At 47.3% G+C, this 21,970-nt stretch overlaps 1 protein-coding gene across 1 annotated transcript in view; it reads left to right on the forward strand.

Moving 5' to 3' along the window:
- MYO18B (myosin XVIIIB) overlaps positions 1 to 21,970 on the forward strand; it is a 208,846-nt gene that overhangs the window by 121,535 nt on the left and 65,341 nt on the right. The window contains exons 29-33 of the mRNA XM_072722461.1: positions 2,099 to 2,222; positions 3,019 to 3,219; positions 7,541 to 7,651; positions 11,834 to 11,938; positions 19,050 to 19,202. Coding sequence (XP_072578562.1) covers positions 2,099 to 2,222; positions 3,019 to 3,219; positions 7,541 to 7,651; positions 11,834 to 11,938; positions 19,050 to 19,202 — 694 coding nt within the window. The remainder of the gene's footprint in view (positions 1 to 2,098; positions 2,223 to 3,018; positions 3,220 to 7,540; positions 7,652 to 11,833; positions 11,939 to 19,049; positions 19,203 to 21,970) is intronic.

Below are 21,970 nucleotides of genomic sequence, written 5' to 3' on the forward strand. Positions count from 1 at the left end.
GTTCCCTGACACCCCTTGGCAAAATCCTCCATTCCAGGCACTCAAGAACCTCCCTATTGGGCTCCCATGGGAAAGTCCCATTTCTTCATATTTAACGTTGTTTTCCCCTCCCCTAAGACTTACCTATCCTGTGATACTTCCCATCCCTCTACCATCTCCTGGCAGAAGTCAGTTCATGTTTTTAAGCTCATTGCAAATGGCAGCCATTATCTTTCTGGGTGGACCAGCATTTGAGCAGGGAAGCCTTGCTCTAATGATGGGAACTCAGGTAAAATGACTGTCTTGAGGGAAGGAAGGATCTGGAAATGAGGGTCACTTCCTCATATCTCTCTAAGTCTAATCAAAGTATAGATGTAGCCACCTCCTCAGTTTTCTGGGCCCTGGATGGACTGATGTCTCCATGCCTGTAGAGCTCCCTGGCTTCGAAGTTCACAATGGCCTGAAGTGGTTCCATCTAGGCTTGGCTTCCTGTTGCCACGGTTATTGCATGGGTCACAGAGCTCAGTTCCGAGAACCGATGGAACTCCCAGCCTGCTTCGCTGGGATGAGGCCCGTGCTGGGCTCACTGACTCCCACACTCACTGGAGGTTAGACTGCAGGCCTGCTTCGGGTGGGGTGAGGCATGCGTGTCAATCCCTCTGGCCTCGGGCAGTTGGTTGGTCAGGACATCCTAGAAGTTGGAGTCTGTAGAAGCCATCCTTTGGCATCAGGGGCCTGCTAGGTCAGGGACTTCTTGGAAACCTGTCATTGTCTTACCCCTACTGTCTGCCCCCACCTGTCCCAATTAGATGGAGGGCTAGCTAAGATAGCAGGGGAGCTGGATGCCAGCCCACTTCCACCACTTTGGCATTTGGGACTGAATCACTCTGCCTCCCTGAGCTTCACTTCCTCTTCTGTAAAATGGACATCATTACCTGTTTCTTACTGAAGCGGTACAAGGACTACACGGATCCCAGTGCAGAGCCCCGGCAGGTTGGGACTCCAGAGCACTATCACCCTCACAATGTTTCCCTTTCCAGGAGGCCAGTGGCACCTCCTGAGTGATGTCACCAACAGCCAATCAGAAAGCTCCTGGCTCTTCCAACAGGCAGACTCCCTCATGTGATGCCTAATGGCTTTCTCTGGAGTCTGAGGCTTTGAAGGACTATCTACTGTTAAGATACATTGGATAGCCTTGTAACAAGGGAGACTTTCTTCTCACCAGTGCCCAAAGCCCATGCTTAGTTCGTCTGTTCTGACCACACCAAGCTCCCTGGAGCAGTGGGACTTTCCGTGTGGGCCAAGGGCAAGTTACCAAGGTCACATCTTACTGAATCTTGGCACAGCCTCCTCTACTGGTCTCCTCATGTGTGATAGGGATATAAGAGGAAGACAACTTCATGGTATGATGTCTAAGCCCAGAAAGTGCTTCTCACACAGCAGGCACCCTCATGGAGGGGCAGTTGGGCCCCAAACGAGGCATTTCCTAATTCCCGGAACAGCCCCCAAAATGACTGTATAGTCTCTGTGGTTTTCCCTGGGGAAACAAATGAAGACAAGACCAAATGTACTAATGTCCATCCTCTTATCAAAAGTTACTCTGCTCTAATATGGCTTATGAGCACGGGAGCCAGCTGATATCATGTAGGAGATGAAACATAGAATATGCCTTGTTTGTGCAGATATATACTTTCATTCCTTCACTGATCAACCAACATTAGACACCCAAACTGGGCTTTGGATTTAAGGAGCATTAGCTTATATGGGCAAACCAGATAGATGAAATTTTTCTATCATTCTATATGTTTCTTAATTCCTTTCCTGTGTCTGTATATAGTTTCATTCTACTCTTGTTTTCACCTATGTATTTTATCATGTTTTATGTAAGACTCCATTATTTTTGTGGGAACTCTATATAAACCCTAAAAAATTGCTCTCTGGTGTTCCAGATTCCTACCGTCCATCCACAACCTCACCTACAAGCACCAAGTGAAACCTCCCGTCTCTCTCTGCCCCTCTCTCCTGGTTCCCAGAAAGCTAAATGCCTGTGTCCAGTCTTGTCTGCCCCTGCCCCAGGGGCCCCCACCCCAGTGCCGTGACATGTGCTCTGCTTGAACAGGTTTGATATGCAGCTGGCCCAGGCCCTAGGGGAGTCTGTGTTTGAGAAGGGCCTTCGAGAGAAAGTGACCCAGGAGAACACCAGCGTCCGGTGGGAACTAGGCCAGCTTCAGCAGCAGTTGAAGGTAAGGGAGGGTTCATGGAGCCCTCTTGGCTCTTAGCTGCTGGCTTCCCGGAACCCCCTCTTGGCATCTGAGGTAAATAGTGACAGGGAGAGAACTCTGGGTGGAGGGTGGGGAGCGGGTGTGCAGGTCTGTCAGCCAGCTGGAGTCCTGGGTCCCAGGGTGCCTTTATACAACAAACAGTAGTTAGAAGATTGATAATCAGATCTTCCTAGCTCTTTCAAGGTGCCCACCTGGGAGGTAGGAGAGGCTGAGCAAAGAATGAGTTAGCTGTCACCCCATCTAGGGACAACGCTCTGTCCCATGCAAGCTCTGGTGCAGAGACATTTTATTAAAATACTATGTGGGCACTTTACTCAGTTGCTCCTTACCCTTCTGTGGCTCCCTGCTTACCCACCCCCCGCCACCCCCAGTGGGAGTGGGGGGCACTCCCACTGCAAGAAAGCTCTCAGCCAGGCATTCAGCAGTTTTTCTTGGTCTAGCCCAAAGTTCTTTGACCTTGGAGCTGACTTTCTAACCTGGGTGAGTCATTTCTGGACACCTTGCCTCACTGCCCCCATGTCTCAATCCTCGCCTTGGCAGATAGATACACAGCTTACAAATGGGCATGTTTTGAGGTCTAACTGTGGGGGCAGCCCTCCACTCCTTCTTGTGTGAGCTGTCCCGGGGCCCAGGCCTTGGTGCCCCAAAGGGTGTCCTGCCCGGCCTCCAGCCTGAGGCAGAGATGGCATATTGTGCCCCGGTGGGTGGGGATGTGTGGTCATGAGACTCCAGATCCCCACTCCCTTGATCTCCGTAGCAAAAGGAACAGGAAACTTCGCAGCTGAAGCAGGAAGTGGAGATGCTGCAGGCCCATAAGCAGGAGCTGTTGGGATTGTCCTCTCTGGGAGAAAACTGCGTCGCTGGCTTGAAGGACAGGCTCTGGAAACTGGAATCCAGTGCCCTCGAGCAACAGAAAATCCAGAACCAGCAAGAAAACACCATCAAGCAGCTGGAGCAGGTAGGAAAGCTCTGTCCCAGGTCAATGTCCTGTCGCATACTGGCTGCAGTGCAGAAGCGGGTTTTTGAAATTCAATACCAGCACTTCACCTCACCTCACTCAACTGTTCCTCATTCTGTTGTGGCTCCCTATTACCCTTGGAAACCCTCTCAACCTCCAGATCTGGCATTCAGATCCTTCATGATCTAGCCCACTCCTCCCATCCCACAAGGGTCAGACCCCACTTCCTGGATATGGAAACTAAGGCTTGGAGACACCGAGAGGGTGCCAGGAATGGGATGTGGAGCCTGTGCCATCTGAGTCCGTAGCACCTAAAATATCTGCTACGAGCACAGCGCTGTGCACAACCTCCAGAAAGATTGGAGCACTGGTCTTTAGAGAACACAAAATAAAGAGAATAAGGCAGGAATATTGAATACCCTAATACCAGCACCCTTTGATGAAGTTTTGGAATATAGGTGAGGTCTGGTGGGGTGAAGTCTGGAGTCGACAACCAAGAAAGAATTCTTGAGATGTCTTTGGTGCAAAATGGTGTTTTTATTAAAGCACGGGGACAGGACCCGTGGGCAGGAAGAGCTGCTGCCCGAGGCCTGTGAGGGGTGGCTGATTATATACCTGGGAGTTGGGAGGGGTTTGAGGATAGCGTACTCTCTAAGGAATTTTGGAAACAAGGTTTCCAGGACCTTGAGGGGGCTAGCTGTTGCTGGGAAAAGGTCACTTATTACCGTCTAATAAAACCTGAGCCATGAGACCCTTCAAATATATATCGGTGGGCCATGTGCTTGGGGGATGATTGCCAACATGTATCTTGGGGGATAGAGATAAAGGAAATTTCCAAAGTATTTTTTTATGTTAAAGTAGACTTAAAGGATCCTGGGGGTCAGGCTAAGACTGCCTTTTGCCCTTAGCAAAGTATTAACGTTGAGGCAGTTGAGTCCTTAGAGGAATGTCAGTCTCCCTGTTTTAAGGACTTGTCAATACGTTGCCCCAGGTTTGTGCTTTGTCCTCAGCTAGTCCTCTGTTCCCTCATCATCTTTAACGAAGTATTATCTGATGAATATGTTCTTTGTCGGTTCGTTTGCTGATATGCCCGCCTCATTCCACAAAGATTCAAAGCAGTTTATAGAGCCTTGAATGCATCATAAAATAGAAAAATTATAAATAAAACAACACGAGCCAGAAAAACACACACTAAAATAGACACCAAGGAGGTTTGGGGATTGTGAATTAATAAGCCAATACACAAAACAAACGAACTCATACACTTAATGATTTCAGCTCTAAAATTCCTGGTGGCCAGAGAGAGAAAGGAAATGTGAGTTGCATGCTCTGTGTTATCCCAAGGTAAAAACAAACCAGCTTTTCAAGGGGAAGCGGAGCTTGTTTTTGAGGCTTAACTGGAAAGAAATTGCTCATGTGGCATTTCACAAGTGGCAATGACTTCAAAGTGATTATAAAGTGGAGATCGCTTTCTAGATAATCTGATGAGGTAGCATAAATATGTAAAGTAGATGAACTCTGAGCAGCTCTGGTTAAGTGGGGGGGTGGTTAAGGGGGAAGCAGGAGTGGGAAGGTTGGGGTGCCTGCCCTGGCTTCTCCCTTACACTCACTCACTGGCACGGAACCTACCAAGTACTGAGACCTGGGTGTGGTGGGCATGGAGGGACAGAGTCTGGGGCAGTTCAAAAAACAGAGTTCCTTTAACTCACTCAGCCAATGAGAATTGATCAAGCACCTCTTTGCTCCTGCAAGGTGTGGATGTTAAGGATGTCGGGATAAACAAGACAAGGGACGCCTGGTTGGCTCAGTCAGTTGAGCATCCGACTCTCGATTTTGGCTCAGGTTCCTGGGATGAGCCCTGTGTCAAGCTCCATGCCTGCTTGGGATTGTCTCTTTCTCCTTCTCCCTCTGCCCTGCCCTCCCTGCCCACCCCCCTTGCTCTCTCTCTCTCTCTCTCTCTAAAAACAAAACAAAACAAAACAAAACAATGTTGTGCCCCTCTGCCTTCTGGAAGTTTATAGTCATGCTGAGTATCATGAGAAAGCTTAATTTGCATATCTGGTCTTGGGAGCAGGGTTGGGGGAACAATCAGGGAAGATTTCCTGGAGGAAGTGACATGTACTGAAGGATGAGTCCGAGTTGGCACCAAGAGAGTTCCAGGCAGGAGGAACAACCCATGCAAACGCCCAGGGGCAAGAAAGTCCTGTGGCATTCAAAGCGCTGAAATATGGTCACATGGGACCCTGAAGGCATCCCTATGACCATAGGCAAACCCACTATCTTCTCTAGACTTCAGTCTCCTCATCTGTACAATGAAACTGGAGCCTTGTCAATCCCCTGACTTCCCCCAGCTCCAGCTAGGAATCCAGGGAGGCTCATGAAGGAGGTGGAATATCTGTGTAGATCTTTAAGAGACATGGAGGATGCAGCAGCTGGCATAACAACCCAGAGTCAAGAATAAAGTGAGCACTCTGGAAAATTCTGTTAGTTCTTTAAGATACCATCAGGGGATCCCGTGGTGCTCGGGAGCAGAAATGTATTCCTGTGACCTCAGGGACCCGAAAGTTAATGCATCCTTCCTAATTTTCCATCCTTAGCGTGCACAAAAGGTGAGGCTGACGCAACACTTGAATCACTTTAGCTTTGCCCAAAACCTCACACTGCACTGTGCCCTTGTAGACATCCGGGAGATATTTATTGATCACAATATAGCACTTTTTCCAGGGAATTTTATGTTAACTCATATAAGCTTGACATAAATGGTATTGCAGATGTCAGGGGTGTCCAAGGGGCTAGAAAAAAAATGAAAAAGAAATATTATATTTACTTGCTTAAGCTCCTCGTTTTGGATTATCTTCCCATAACCTCTGTCATTTTAAAGGAGCCGAGGAAGGAGGCTGACATTTAAAGTGAGCCTACTTTATGCCAGGAACTGTAATAGGGGCTCTGTGGTACACTCTCCTTTCTCCCCTCCACCACAGTTCTGCATAGTAGAGAATATTGTCAACATTTTAAAAGACCAAGATTGGTTTTTTTTGCAATTTAATTTTCATGGTAGGGACAGCAATTGTAACCTTCTGAGGGCTTGGTGAGAGGTGCTGCTTGGTGTGGTAAGTGATCAGAAATTTTCTACATTGCAACCCATCTACTGTATTGGGTTCCAAATGCCACTTCAAGACCAGCAGCATTAGAGCCCAGATAAATGGAAGCTTAGAAGTATAGATGCTCGGAGCCTGGCACCTGGAGATTCTTCTGATTTGGCAGGTCTAGGGTGAAGCCCTGGAATGTAAGTTTTTTCAAAAATGCGTTATTTAATGCTAACATGCTACAGAATTGAGAAGCAAGAGCTTAGGTCAGTCCCTCAATTACAAAGATCAAGAAAAGAAAATCTTGAACTGGAACAGGAACCTACGACATCTGCTTTCGATTCTAGAACCTTCTATACATCATCACATAGTTTAAAAATGTCATGGATCATGGCTCTTTGTCAGCTCTGAGCAAGTTTTGGAGACTCTCATTTAAAAAACTCATCTCCTCCATGGGGACACAGTTCTTAATTTTGTTTTCCTAGGAAGGGAGGGGGGCAGTCCTTTCTGTCTGTTTTCAAACGAGAAAGGCCTGTTCGTGTGCCAGACAAAGTGCTAGGTGTTTTACATGGACAATCTCACTGAATTCTCCTAAAGTGTCCTAATGTGGTGGTTTCCCACAAAGCAACCAGTGGCCAAGTGGATTGTCCATGGTGACATTTTGGGACAAGTGGTCTCCCTCTGTAGGCCTTCCTATCTTCATAAAGAAACTTCCATTCTGCCATCCATCCACCCACCTATCCGCCCATCCAAAAACCCCTCACCGATGCTGGCTCCAGGGCTGACACATTTATTTGCTTTGTGTTAAAAGTGTTGAGAAGGATCCTGAAGGATTCTTCCTTCTAAAGTCAGTGGGAAAGAGCATGATTGATTTATTCATGAGAGACACAGAGAGAGAAGCAGAGACACAGGCAGAGGAAGAAGTAGGCTCCAGGCAGGGAGCCCAATGTGGGACTCGATCCCAGGTCTCCAGGATCACGCCCTGGACTGAAGGCAGGTGTTAAACCACTGGATCCCCAAGAGCATGATTGATAACTGATGTTTGTAATGACTGCAGGAAGGAAGAGGTAGCATGGGAGCCATTTATCGATCTCCTTTCTGTCCCTCCTGGGTGCCTGCGGGGATTACTTGACTCTCACCCTGCACTCCAGAAATGAAAAATGCAGATAGAACGAGCAGGATGACATGGTTGGTGTGGGTTGCCCTCATGCACTGCTCTTCTTGCTGCCCTGCAGCTCCGCCAGCGGTTCGAGCTGGAGATTGAGCGGATGAAGCAAATGCACCAGAAGGACCGTGAGGATCAGGAGGAGGAGTTGGAAGATGTCCGTCAGTCCTGTCAGAAGCGGGTATGTGCCCTTGGGCCCTGGCAGATCCAGTCTTGATGCCATCTTCCTTAGAGTGGGGTGGAAAGGGATGGATTCTAGGGCCTGGGGTCAGACTGTTCCTGCATCCACCTAAGCTAAGACCTTAGTTGTCATGGGTGCTGGAGCAAAAGTACCTGTCTTAAATATGGTCCTGGAACTTCCAGAAGCCTCTGGAACTGTCGAGCATAATCACCCTCAAGATATCCACCCATAAGCCCATCATGCCATGTGACATTATAGCTTGGGGAAAGGGCTTACATGTTTCAAGAAGGGGACGAGTCTCTTCTGGCTATTTCCTTTTGCAAATATTTTCTTACACTTCATCTAAGCTCCTGCAGACATTTCAAACAGTGGACAAGAAAGTAATAAATCCTTGAAATCTTACCACCTAGAAACATCATTAATACTATTTTAAAAGTCACTTCATAGCTCTCTGTCATTGTATACACACGCATACATATTTATTGCAATATCGTTTTCCCTAAATGGGGTCATGCTTTCTCAAAGCCCACTATTTTCACACAGCGATTCGTCCTGGACTTCTTTCCATGTCAGTAAATACAGCTCTAACTTACATATTTAAGAGCTTTAAAAGCAGTCCACCTGAGGCACCCGCTGTAATCTGTTCAACAAGTCTCCTGTGGTTGGGCATTTAGGGTTTTCGGATTTTCTGCTCCTCTAACCATTGCTGAGATAAACATCCTTACAGATGCATTGATTGATGTGAATAGAAGATGAATCTTTTAAGTGGAATGGCTGGAAAGCTTGGGATTATGGCTCAGTGAACAGGTTTTCTCACTGTGGGAACCCCTCCAGGTCCTTCATAGCCTTGTGTGCATTTGGGTCTCCAAAAAAGGGCCAGGTAGCATTTCCCAAAGCTTATTCCCATTATTGGCTCCTTCAGTGGTCTGTCCACAGAGACCTCTAGAACTGTAGGGCTTGTGGGCCTGGGTGTTGGATCATTGTCTTTCCACCTTAACAACTGTGCCATCTTGGGAAAGTGACTTTAAGCCTTAACTACTGTTCAACTCCAGGGTATTCTTTGACATCTTGCTCTGTATCCAGTGCTGGTCACCCAGAGTCAGTTTATAAGTCATACAAGAAAGCCAATGTTGCTGCTTTACTTGGAGTCATGGGGGCTTGGGTCAGGTCCCAAAGTCATCAACTACCAAGTGTGGGGCGTTGGAAAAACCACATAACCTTGCTAGTATTTAGCCTTACTGTTGTCATCTGTAAAATAGGATAATATGGCTACATGCAGGGTCACAGTGAAGACTCAAGGAGATCTCAGATGGGGAAATATTGCACAGTTTTGTAATATAATCGTTGTTTGTTGGACACGTACAAACAATCCTTGTTTGTTGGAAACTTACAAGCACTAGTGGATTTCCATGCAGCCGGCCCTTCAGAGGAGCCAGGGAACCAGCCGGGTGGTTCATTTGCTCCCAGGTGTGATTCATCCATCCAAGAGAATGAGGGTGTGGGGACTTGGCGCCTTTCAGAGCCCACAGCCGAGCATCCTCTTGGGCAGGACTGAGGGGCGCCTTGGTGATTGTCAGAACCTTGGCAGGAAATGGGAGTCTAGCTGAGCACATCCTCGGGCAGATCTGACTGCCTTGGTACCCTGCCCTCACTGCGGGGGGGTGTTTGAGAGCCGAACCCATTCTTCACCCCCAGTGGTTGATGCTACTGCATCTGTCCTGCTCTTCAAATATTCCTTTTGGGGTCCCATTCAAGCTCAGTCCCTCTGGGGCTTCACATGGATCATTCTAAGGAAGCAAGTGCATTCCTTCCCAAATTCCCCAGGGTTGGAAAGAAAGAGTCAATGATTTTGGACTCATCCTGATCTGAGTGTCCCTGAGTTAAGTCTCAGAACCTCCCCAAGACTCCTATGAAATAAGAGCAGGGATAGAAAATGTTCTGCCTTCCTGTGCTATTGTGAAGGTGAGATAAAAGAATGAGAAGTGCCTTGTAAACTGTAAAGTACCGGGAGTTAGCATGGAGGGGCCAGTATCTGCTTCTTTTCCATTCTTACATATTTGGGAGAAATGAATGGGATTCTTTGAATACCCAGTGGGCGCCATGCACCAGGCTTGGGTCTTGATGTCCACCAGCATCTTTGCTCTTCTGAAGAACTCTGTGAAGTTTGTTGTCCTGGTTCACAAATGAGGAAACCAGAGTTCAAGGGGTGAAGTGAATTGCCCAACGTTACCCAGCTGGGAAGTAGCCAAGCTAGGACTTGAACTTAGGTGTGTCTCACTCCAAAGCCCAGTCTCTTAACAAAAACAGGAGACTTAAATTCTTTTTCTTTTGCAAATGTTTGGGAAGCATTGAGAGAAGTCAGCATTGGGCAATGCTCTACCCTTTAGCTTCCCATAAGGGAATTTGCCAAAGGCTCTGATAAGTCTTGCATTCAACAACCTCTTAACTCAGTTGTTCCCACACTCATTCCAGCGTGGACTTTCCTCAGTCCTCCACCTGCATACCCATCACCCTCCAGAAAACTTTGGCTTGCTTGATACAGACTTTTAATTCTTTTGTGTATTTTTCAAAATGGATCTTAGCTTTGCCAGTCTTGACACTAAAAGCACATATGAGCAGAGGGCCTTGTGTCTCTCACTCTTGAAAGAAAGTTTTGAAATGGACTTGCTTTCTCCATAAGTGACCATCAATCAGTACTTTCTTTTTGCCCTCCGTGGGTCAGGAGATGGAAGCTCCCAGTCCCCGCCCACGTGCCCTCTCGTGAAGGTTGCACAATTTCTGGTGCATTGTAGAAGTGCCTCAAAGCATCATGAGTGCCCTGAGCCGGGGCTCCGATGAGGTGGAGATGTGACCCAGGCCCTCCTGAGGCTTTTCTGTGGACAGATTTATAAAGGGGGAGCATGAGGTCAGAGAAAGGTGTTTTTCTCCTGATGACAGATGCTCCCCTGGACCTCACATCTAGTGCCCGCTCTGCTCTGTCTGTCTCTTGCCGTGGCAGGAAATCAATTGCTTTAGCCACCGGGGTGGGAATGCTGATGGCTGTCCAGGGTGACAGAAGAACTGGGGCCAGAGGGTGGAACAGTAACTGCTCTTAGCAGCAACTGATTTAGGAGTGTGTGCGTTAGAACTTCTCTTGGACTCAGTTTGCCCACCAGGGCAATAGGGTCATTGATCCAGCTTGGAAAGAGAGGGTGAAGGGTGGGCAAGATAGCATATAGGAGAGAGGCTGGCGGGGAAGAGGGTGTGCAGAGCGGCTGTCGCGGGGTATTCACGTTAGTGGAGAACACCTGCCTCTGCTGGGTGAGTAGAGAAATCAGAGCCAGATGTAAATGAAATGAGTTGCTCAGATCCAAATGTCTTAGTCTGTTTGGACTGCTATAATGAATCATCATAGATTGGGGGCTTAAATGACAAACATTTACTTCTCGCAGTTCTGGAGGTTGTTTGTGAAGTCCAGGATCAGGGTGCCAGCAGATTGGGCATCTGGTGAGGGACCTTATTCCTGGCTTGCAGACAAACTGGCCTCTTGAGGTCTCTGCTGTCTCTTCTTATAAGGGCACTGACCCCAGCGTGGAGGCTCCACCCTCCTGGCCTTATCTGAACCCCATTATCTCCCAAAGGCTACATCTTCAAATAATACTGCCTGGGGGATTTAGAAGGTTGACATAAGGAATTTTGGAGAGACCTGAACATGTAGTCCACAACACTGAGTAATTGCAAATGCAAACTCAAAAAAAAAAAAAAAAAAAAAAAAAAAAGGATCCACAGTCTATTTGAGAAAGAAGGTGGATGCATTTTGACATGTTGAGTAAATGTGGCCCAGAGCCTTAAAAGTCAGAGTGCCAAGATTTTGCCAATATTCAAGCAAGGTCATGGCATAGGAAGGAAACAGCTGGTAGGGAATGGGTAGGGAACTGGGGGCAAGGGCTTCATGGTGAGTGGCAGGGGGCTTGCCATCACAGACCAGCTCTCATAATTGTGGGGCTCCCAAGCTTTTAGGCTCCTGAGTTCTCCGTCAGAGACGCCTTCCCTCCTAATCGCTAGGGCGGCCTTCGTGGGACGGGGCTAAGGGACTGCGAGCTTCCCAGTCGCCCCCTCCTCCAGACAGTCTCCCTGCCTTGTGGGCTTTGTCCGGATGGAGCTCATTTATCCTACTTTTGCATCTGCCCTTTCTGCCCGCAGCTCCGCCAGCTGGAAATGCAGCTGGAACAAGAATACGAGGAGAAGCAGATGGTCCTCCATGAGAAGCGGGATTTGGAAGGCTTGATTGGAACCCTCTGTGATCAGGTAAGAGGAAATCATCAGCAGGCCTTCCGGAGAACACATTCCCTGCCTCCAGGCCCTGTTAAGAGAAATGAATCCAAGGTGGGGGGTGGGGAGGGCAGCTCAATAAGTCTTCAGGAAAACTCAGAGGCTGGTCATTTCAGCTAGCCTCCACTTGCTCTTCCTAAATGCCCTCTTGCCCATCAATTCTGGCCCTGTCCACATGCACTGGGTCTTCAAAGGACACCTTTTGGGGGGGTCCACACACAGCAGGGTTCTTGGAAGGGCCATGAGAAAAAACAGAGGAGGCCTGGCCAGCAGGGACAGATGAAGTCGCCTTGCCTTCAGCAGCTGTCAGGGCGGGAGGATAGGCAGCCTAGCCCTTGGCTTAAGGGGATGAATGTGAATGGCCGCTGTGTTTGCAGCTGGCCTTGTGAGAATAAGACTTTTGTTAGAGGCAACCAGGCTCAGAGTCAAGCACATGTAGCTTGAAACCCTAGCTAGGGGAGGTGGGGTGGGGGACCCCTGGGTGGTTCAGTGGTTGAGTGTCTGCCTTCGGCTCAGGGCCTAATCCCAAACCCTGGGATTAAAAAAGAAAGACAAAGAAAAGGAAAAAGAAGCCCTAGCTGGGGAGCAGCCCCGGTGGTGCAGCGGTTTGGTGCCGCCTGCAGCCTGGGGTGTGATCCTGGAGACCCGGGATCAAGTCCCACATCGGGCTCCCTGCATGGAGCCTGCTTCTCCCTCTGCCTGTGTCTCTGCCTCTGTCTCTCTGTGTCTATGAATAAATAAATAAAATCTTAAAAAAAAAAGAAGAAGAAGGAAGAAGCCCTAGCTGGGGCCGCTTCTGTGTCTTCATGGCTTTATGGTTTTGGGTGAACTAATGAACCACTCTGAGCTTCTGGAGGGCAGAGCCTTGTTGTGGGGGTGGGGTGCCATGGTGGTATACCAAGGTTCTCGACTGGCCCTGTGGACATGTCAAACCATGCCATCCTTGGCTGTAGGGATGCTGTCCCATGCACTGTGGGATGTCAAGCAGCATCCCTGGCCTCCTTCTACTAAATGCCAGCAGCAGACCATCCCTCTTTCATTGTAACAACCAGAAATACCTGCAAACATGACCAAATGTCCCTTGAGCACAAAATCCACCTACCCCTTTGAAAAAAAAAATCCACAGTTGTAAATAAGGCAGGCAGCAGAGCACAGCGCCAGCTCCTGATTTCCCAGTTGGGGAGAATCACTCCTCTATTGCCCAGATATTCCTTGCCCTGCCTGTACTGCCTCTGCATGAAGCCCGGCTTTCGGAGAGAGATGCCTGTGGCTTCTGTGATTTCTTTTCAAGTATCATAGGAGTGTATTTTAATGTCTTTGCTTAATGGGCATTCAGTGTCTTTTAATTAGCAATGATCTCACTGTCAATCACCAGAGTTACTCTTTCTGGTCACAAAGGAATGTGGGCCCCTCTTCAAACGGTCATGTAGGGCAGCCAGGCCTTAGACAAATAGGTGCTCATTGTGCATTTTTAAAAGATTTTATTTATTTATTTGACAAAGAGAGAGAGAAAAAGAGAAACAGCATAGGCACAGGGAGCAGAAGAAGAGGGAGAAGCAGGCTTCCCACCGAACAGGAAGCCCATGTAGGGTTCAATCCCAGGACCCCGGGATCACAACCTGAGGCAAAGGCAGACACTTTAGCTAACTGAGCCACCCAGGAGCCCCTGTATTTTTTTTAATTGATAGAGTGAGTCCTGGGGCAGGACCACCATATCACTGAATGTCAGGGTTGGAAGCTGAAGGAATCGACAGGAAAGCTTTATCATCTTCCTGCTCTGAATTTTCTAGTGTCTCAGCCAAGCCAACCCGGCCAGTGAGTGCAGAGCCATTGGGGTTACTCTTTCTTTAGCATTCGGGCAAGAGAGCCCAGCCCAATATATGATTCTAGAATGATAGCAGGAAATCACTGGGAGAAGGTGGCATTCTATTCAGCATGGTCCACTGAAGGAGACAAAGTAGGTAATTCAGTAAAGAAAGGTTTTTTTAATAGATGTTGCTGAAATGAAACATTTTCTGTGCAAACGGAAGGTGACTAGAAATGAATAAAATGCTAATTTGGTGTTAGTCACTAAGCTGGAACCCTTAAATAAATGATCGCATTTGGTAATTTTCTAAAGTTTTATTAAGATGTTTGCCAAACACATGAAAGCGTACAATGAATAATAGAATCAGTGCTTATGCACCAAGCACCAAGGGTTCACATAAATTAAAATTTTGCTGTTTCAGATTCAGATATTTTTAAGGAAAACACACTTCAGAAACAGTTGGTAGCCCCTGTGGTTTCCATTCTTAAAGCTCCTCCTCCTCTCTCCTTCCTCCTTCCTTCTTCCTTGCCTCCTAGAGGAGACTATCATCCTATGGTTGGAGTATGGAATTCCCTGGGATATGTGTTTAAACTTTAACCACATACAGTAATATGATTCTGCAATTTATTGCTTTCACCATGTTTGTGAGACCAGTCCATGATAATATGTGTAGCTCTAATTCATTCATCTTAACTGCTACACAGTATTATTTTTATTTGTAATTCCATTCTTCCACTGGTGGATATTCAGTTGTTTCTGTCCTAAGACACAAAACTACAGTGCCTATTCTTATATACATCTCACTGTGCACATGAGCAATAGTTTCTCCAAGGGAACTCCATGTTTCTCCATGTTTTGAGATTATATTTTTGGGTGCATCTAATTTTATTATTGTTTCATTTACTTAGCGGATTGTCCCTTTGATTATTATGTGGTCTGTCTTTTCTCCATGAATGATTTTTGCCTTATTTTATTTTGCTTGATTTCTTTTAGTTAGTTTGGCTGCAAGACCTTTTTAAATTCCTTCATGTTCAATTCTTCCAAGTGTCTGTGTGTGTGTGTGTGAATATGTTTTGTTTAATTCAGCATTTCAGTCTCAAATTTTTTATAGGAGATTCTAATTCATTTACATTTATTGGAATGACTGATATATGTGGAGTTATTTCTATTCTCTTATTTTTTAGAAGATTTTATTTATTCATGAGAGACACATAGAGAGAGACAGAGACATAGGCAGAAGGAGAAGCAGGCTCCTCTTGGGGAGCCCAATATGGGACTCAATCCTGGGACTCTGGGACCACCCCTGAACCAAAGGCAGATGCTCAACCACTGAGCAATCCAGCTGTCCCTCTATTCTTTTATTTTGTGTTTAATATTTGCTGTCTTGTTGTCTCCTTTCTTTGCTTCTTCTTTTATTCCTTTCTTGCTTTTGAAGTTTTTTTTATATTAAAGATTTTATTTATATATTTATTTATTTGAAAGAGAGCAAGCTGGGGGAGGAGCAGAGGGAGAGAGAGAGAGAATCTCAGACTCCAAGCTGAGCACAGAGCCCAATGTCAGGCTCCATCCCACAACCCTGAGATCATAACCTAAGCCAAAACTAAGAGTTGGATGCTTAACCTACTGAGCCACCAGGGGCCTTGTAGATAACTATTTGATTGTAATTTTTTCTAATATACTCTATTTGTTTGTTATTATTAGTTCCTTCTTATAAATAATAGAATTGAGGCTCAAAAGCGAAAACAAATTGTTCAAGATCATATAGATTGTAAGTGGCCTAAGTAGACTTGAAATGAAGTCTGTATTATTTGAAAGCCAGTATTTTTAAAATCTAGCACTATGCTGCTTTAAAATGATTAAGGTCCAGTTAATTAAAAGAAACCTTTAGTTGCCCATGTTGATTTTTTCAGAATGTTATCCATTCTCTTGCCTAGCCTCAATTTCCCCATCTGTAAAGTGGCTGATTATCCCTACCAGCATTTCCAGCTTATGTTTTTTTAAGTGCTCAACAGACATTTAACAACTGCCCCAGGCAATTTGGCTTTGTGATTAATGTTGAAACAGTTGAGATTTGAATATAGTTTCCCACAACAACACTAAACATCATTTAGATTTATTGGTTAATTATTCACCAGCTTTATCCAAATTTGAATCTCTGTGCTACAGAATGTGAACTTGCAGAATGACATTTATTTCCCATTAACCTAATGAGCTCTCCCTCTCTCTCTCTTTTTTTGCTCTCCTCTCTTGTTGCAATTCATTATGAAGGGGAGGGTGACGTGGTCTGAGATTTTTGTTGTAAGTTTTGTTTGCAAACATCCCACTGGAAAGGAGGCAGAGTGGCAGCATTTTCAGGGTCTTCTGAGCCGTGGTCAGCACCAACATCAGGGGATGCCCCTGATGCCAACCTGCCCTGCAGGAGACTGAATGCTCCTTATACTCTGGGATGAGTAAAGAGCAAGAACAGATAGAAAATAAGAAAGATGCCAAGTATGCTGCTTGAATGCAACCGTGGTGAAGAACCTGGGCTCGAGTTAGTGAATCAGGATTCAGGTTCCCCTAGGCGCTACGGTGCAATGGTTAGAGACTTGCATTCTAATGCTGGGCTGTCCGGGGTTCAAATCCCCCCTGCAGAGCCACACCAGAACCTTGAGAAGATTCCTTACTCTACTAATTGCATCAGCTATACCTCCATTTTCCCATGACGGTGCATGAGTCTCACATCGCTCACAAGACATGAGCTAGCCCCAGGTGACTTCTCTTGCTCTACGACCTACTCCACCTCGTGTTTTATGCCCTCATGCTAAGCACCTGGAACCAGATATACGAGACTTTCTCAGCTCTCTGTCTTTGCTCACGGTGTGGCTTCTTCCTGGAATGCCCTTCCCTGTACCTCACCTGGCTCCCAGTTACCTAGGCCTCTTTCTGATCCCATCTCAGCCGTAGCTGGCTGACGCTCCTCTGTACTTCCACAACATTTTCTCTTAGACGAAGGAGCAAAACCTACCTCTGTTATCATACATTGCACTGAAATTACCTTTTTCTGATCAGGGCAGCTGGATTTCTTTTTCTTTTCTTTCTTTTCTTTTCTTTTCTTTTCTTTTCTTTTCTTTTCTTTTCTTTTTTCTTTTCTTTCTTTAAAGATTATTTATTTATTTATTTATTCATGAGAGACACACACAGAGAGAGAGAGAGAGAGAGAGGCAGAGACATGGGCAGAGGGGGAAGCAGGACTTGATCCCAGGACCCCGAGATCATGCCCTGAGCTAAAGGCCGACGCTCAACCGCTGAGCCACCCAGGTACCCCTGGACAGCTGGATTTCTATCTTAACTCTGCCACTTACTACCTGTGTGATCTTGGGCCACTTACTTCTCCCCCTGTAGGCTTCAGCTTCATCTTCTGCAAAATGGGAACTGTAATAACTACACACCTCATAGATTCTCCAAGAGGTCCAAACAGGTTAACTCCCATAAAGTGTTTAGAACAGTGTCTGACACTTAGGAAGCTCTCTATAAATGTTAGCTATTTCTGCTTTTATAAAGGCAATAAAAATAATAATAATGTCTATTTTTAAGAGACGGTCACAGGAGTTAAATGCAATAACATGTGACAAAGGGCCTGGCACCATGCCCGGTTCTGATTTTAGCTCGGCAGGTGAGATTATATAACATATACATTTATGTATGTGTGTGTGTGTGTGTGTGTATATATATATATATATATATATATATATATTAGACCAGTATTTGAAACTTAACAAAGCAATACATCTGAGAACAAAAAGGCTAGATTCGAAGAACCAACGCATGTTTAAAAGAATCCAAAACTGGGAGCAGAGAAATAGTAATGCAAAATCTAGAGGAGTGCATTCTAGGTCATCAGACAATACTCATAATTCTTTATATTTGTAAAGCGCTTGACAGCATACAAAGTGCTTTCTGATCCATTATCATGCCTGATCCTTGTCTTATCTCAACATGGAGGATAGAGTTTTTATTTTTATTTTTTTTTACCTTATATGTATAGACGAGGAGCCTCGGGTTCAGAGCGGTGGCGTGATTCAGCCATACTTCCCACTGCCAGCAAATGGCCCCAGGGTTTAAAACCTGGGCCATCCTGTTCCAACCCCCACGTTCTTTCTAGAATATTCTGGGAGCATTGTGAGCATCCCAGGAAATGGTTCTGTAGAGGCAAAGGTATCTAGGTGTGTAGAATTTGGTTTCCCACAAACACCTCTGCTGCATTTTCTTGAAAACTCCACATCTGATTGATCGGTCCTCATTCTTTCCGCCGGTCTTCTAAAGAGGGGGGCTGTTAGTTTCTTTGCGAGTTTCAGAGATGCTCAGACAGTGTTTTTCCCATCAGCACCATTTCTAGGGGAGACAGCGGACTGTCAGTGTTTCGGGTCCAGCCTCAGGTAATCCTGCACCTGCCTCCATTCATCTCAGCCTGTACTGTCGGCCACTGGGAGTTGTCGCCCCCCTGACACCAAGTCCAGGATGTGGCTTCTGCAGGAGCCACTGGAGAGCTGCCCACTTGAAGGGGCAGGACATTCAGGATTCTGGGGGAAGGAATGTGCTCGCTTCTGGGTAACATCCCTTTGCAGAAAATGACCTTGTGCCTTAACCTGGCAAAGGAGACCAGTGCAAAGGACAAAAAACTCGATTTAGACCAGCAAAAGCAGCACAGCTATTTTTAATACTATTTACTGAGGTGTAACATGCATGCGGGGAAGCACGGTGTACCCCACCTGCACAGCTCAATGAATTTTCATAAACTCAGAGACAGAGCACCCACAGGAATAGCATTAACAGCCAGTGGGGAGTTAGCTCTCTTGCCCTAGCTAGTCTCAGCCCGGGTAACTGCTGTCCTCACTCCTGTCACCAGAGGGCCTCACCTGACCCTTAGGCCCTGATGAGGTGAGGAGAGGCCTTATTGATGACTTGGGTGCAAAAGATGAGAGCCGGTGACTTTGATGCTTGCAGGCTGTGAAAGCAGCAAGGAGCACAGCTCAGATTCTCGTGCCTTTATTATGAGTCAGGCCTGCAGCTAAACAGCTGCTTACTTCCCATAGCACCCCTGTGTGGTTGGTGCCGTTCCCATTTTGCAGACGTGGAAGGTGAGGCTCGGGGAGAGGAGAAGGGTCTTGTCCAAGGTCCCGCAGTGTGAGAGGCAGAGGCAGGATCTGAGACCAGGCAAGCCTGCTTCCAGAGAACTTGGAGCCTGTCTGTCCACTGCTCTACCATCTTAGCTCACCAGAGCCTTCCCTTGGCTTCCAGATTGGCCATCGAGACTTTGATGTGGAGAAGCGTCTTCGGAGGGACCTCAAAAGGACTCATGCACTGTTGTCAGATGTGCAGCTCCTTCTGGGGAGCATGGAGGATGGCAAGACGTCAGTCAGCAAGGAGGAGCTGGAGAAAGTGCACAGCCAGGTGGGTGTCGTGGGGTCCCTTTAGGACCAGCCTGGGGAGGATGCTGCAGCCAGCCAGGGACAATGGCTCTCTGTCCCAGGTATGGCTGTGGCCACAGCAGTGACCTCCGACTTTCCCAGACCTGCATGAAGATGGGAGACACTGAGGGGCTGGCTGGACAGGTCACATGGAGGTGGAGGATGAGGAGGATGGGTTTATAAATGACTGATGAGCCCAGTTCCCTTCTTCAGGGCTGAGATAGAATGCGTCTCAAGGACATGGACAGACCAGGGGCCTGAGGCAGAACGGCTGGGTGCAGCACATGCATGTGGGTGCATGCATGTGTGTGTGGTCCCTGGGGATGAAACCACCAGTGATCGTGCTAATACAGCAAAGCTCGCACAACCACCACCACCGACAGTGCCGATTAGAATGGTAAAGAGTTACCTTTGGCTGTCATCTGCCGGAGTGCCCACCGTGTACCAATTATGCCATGCAGGATGGCACATCATCTCCAGTTCCCAAAGGAGGTGGTAAAGAGAGGACGAGACCCACCCAAAGTCACATAGCTAGAAACTGTCCAAGCTGGAATTCGAACTCAGGGCTCCACCCTCCCTGGCAGCCTCAGAGGACTGGAGACAGGTGGGCAGTGAGACCAGGCAGAGGCCAGAGACCTCGGGGGGTGGGACAGGCTTGGGCTGTGCCAAGTGCAGATGGCATGGCCCGGGGTGGTAGGTGTTGAGAGATGTGAGGGCCAGATCCCACAGTGCAGTGGTGGGGGGCTTGGGGAGAAAGGTCCCAGAGCAGGGACACAGGACTGGCTACCCAACCCCACAGGGAGCTAGAATAAGACATGGATGCTCAGAGCCCCATTCGGGGTGTTGCGCCCCTGCTTTTGATGCATGCACCCACGCATCCTGTGGGTAAACCATTTGTGCTAAAGCCAGGTGTGGGGAGCTGGAAGGCATTTCCTGCTGCCTTCACCACCTCACCTTCTCTTGCCCTCCTTTCTTCTTCCTTCTCTGGCCTTCTATCACATGACCTTAGCCCTGCCATCCCCAGAAGCTCAGATGGGTTATCCATATTTTTTGGACTCTCAGGCAAAACTATATACTTCCTGATAGCAGGACTATGCTTTATTTGTGTCTGATGTTGCCTGTCCAGTCCACCGCATGTAAAAAATACTGAATAAATGTCAATGGACTCATTCACCTAATGAGGAAACCAGGGTACAGAAAGGGTGAGAGATTTGCCTGAGGTCACACAGCCAGTTAAAGGCAAAGCTGGGCCTTGAACCCACATTCCCTGACTCCAAAACCAGTGCTCTTCTCTCTTCTTTCTGGAGCTCATGAGGGTCAGCGGGTTCCCAGGCAAGCAGTGAGAGGCAGCAGAGTCTAGCTCCAGGTCTTAGAAACTGGATCTAGAGCCTTCTACACGTCCTGTCCCCTAGAGCCCATGTCCCTTCATCTGTAAAATGAAAGGTTTCACGTAGAGATTATTAGCTACAGGAGAACCCCCCTCTGCCCCCAACCACAGTTTTTTTTCTAAACTAATTTTTAGGCTTAATTCAGATTTCATTAGTTTCTCTGTTCTCTTTTGTGCGTGCCCAGTCTCCTCTGGTCTGGGACAGTTTCCCAGTCCTACCTTGCTTTTCACGACCTTGACAGTTTTGAGGAGTACTGGCCAGGTATCCTGTAAAGTGTCCCTCCAATCTGGGTTTGTGCGATGCTTTTCTCATGATTGGACCGGGTTGGTGGGTTTTTGGAGAGAATACCCCACAGGAACAATGCTGTTAAACGAGACCACACGGAAGGGCTCTACTCTCTCAAAAATTCTAGGATTTTTAGCAGTTCCTTTGTTTAGCAACCATGCTTGGCTAGTGTGATCAACCATCCCAGCTTGTCCTTGATTGTCCTGGTTTTAGGGCTGAAAGTCCCCTGTCCTGGGCAAGCCCCAGACAAACCAGGACAGTTGGTCACTCTATTCTCTCCATGGCCAGGTCAGAAAACCAGAATCACCTGGGCTTCAATGTGTCACCTCACTCAATCCTCATAACCCTCTCCTACCCCTGGGGCAGGGGAAGTGATATTGTGCCCACCTCACGGATGGGGAAATTCTGTTGAGAGATGGAAAGTGGTATGCCCAAGGCAGCACAGCAGCTGAGTGGCAGGGCTGGGATTCATATCCAGCTCATGATTCTAATTGTAGGATCTAGGGGTTCTTTTGCCTGCCTGTTTGGCTGTCCACATGGGTGGCCTTTTGACTTGCCTCATGTGGGCAGAGATAGCGGAGCACTTGGCCAGGCCTCTTGGGTTCCTGCAGCCTCTTTGTCAGGGGGCCGTGAGCTCTTCGCCTCCCCACAAATACTCCTAAAGCCACAGCCACCCAGCGTCCCCCTCCCTACAGGTGATTGTTCTTGAAAAAGAACCAGGATGGTTTTGTGCCTCCTTCTTCTTCCTTTTTTAAGTATTCATGAGAAACCTTCCTCTGCAGGGTTAAAATGTGTGTTCTTGAAAAATAGTGGTATTTAATGAAGGCGCCTCGAGCTGAATCAAAGAGCTTCATTCTTCTGAAAGTCCTTCTTCCTCATCTCTGCATCCGGCTCCTATCAAAGGGAATTCACAGCCTTGGCTTTCTGTTGCTGTTGTCATGGAAATCGTTATAAGGATGGGATCTCGTAGACCAGGGGTCAGGCTACAGTTGCTTTGGCTCCCAGCACACGTGTCCCGGATGCTGGTGTCAGAGCTAATCAAATAGAGTGGTGATGACATTGGGCATCACTGTGTTTC

This window comes from Vulpes vulpes, chromosome 10 (assembly GCF_048418805.1).
Source record: "Vulpes vulpes isolate BD-2025 chromosome 10, VulVul3, whole genome shotgun sequence".
NCBI lineage: Eukaryota > Metazoa > Chordata > Mammalia > Carnivora > Canidae > Vulpes > Vulpes vulpes.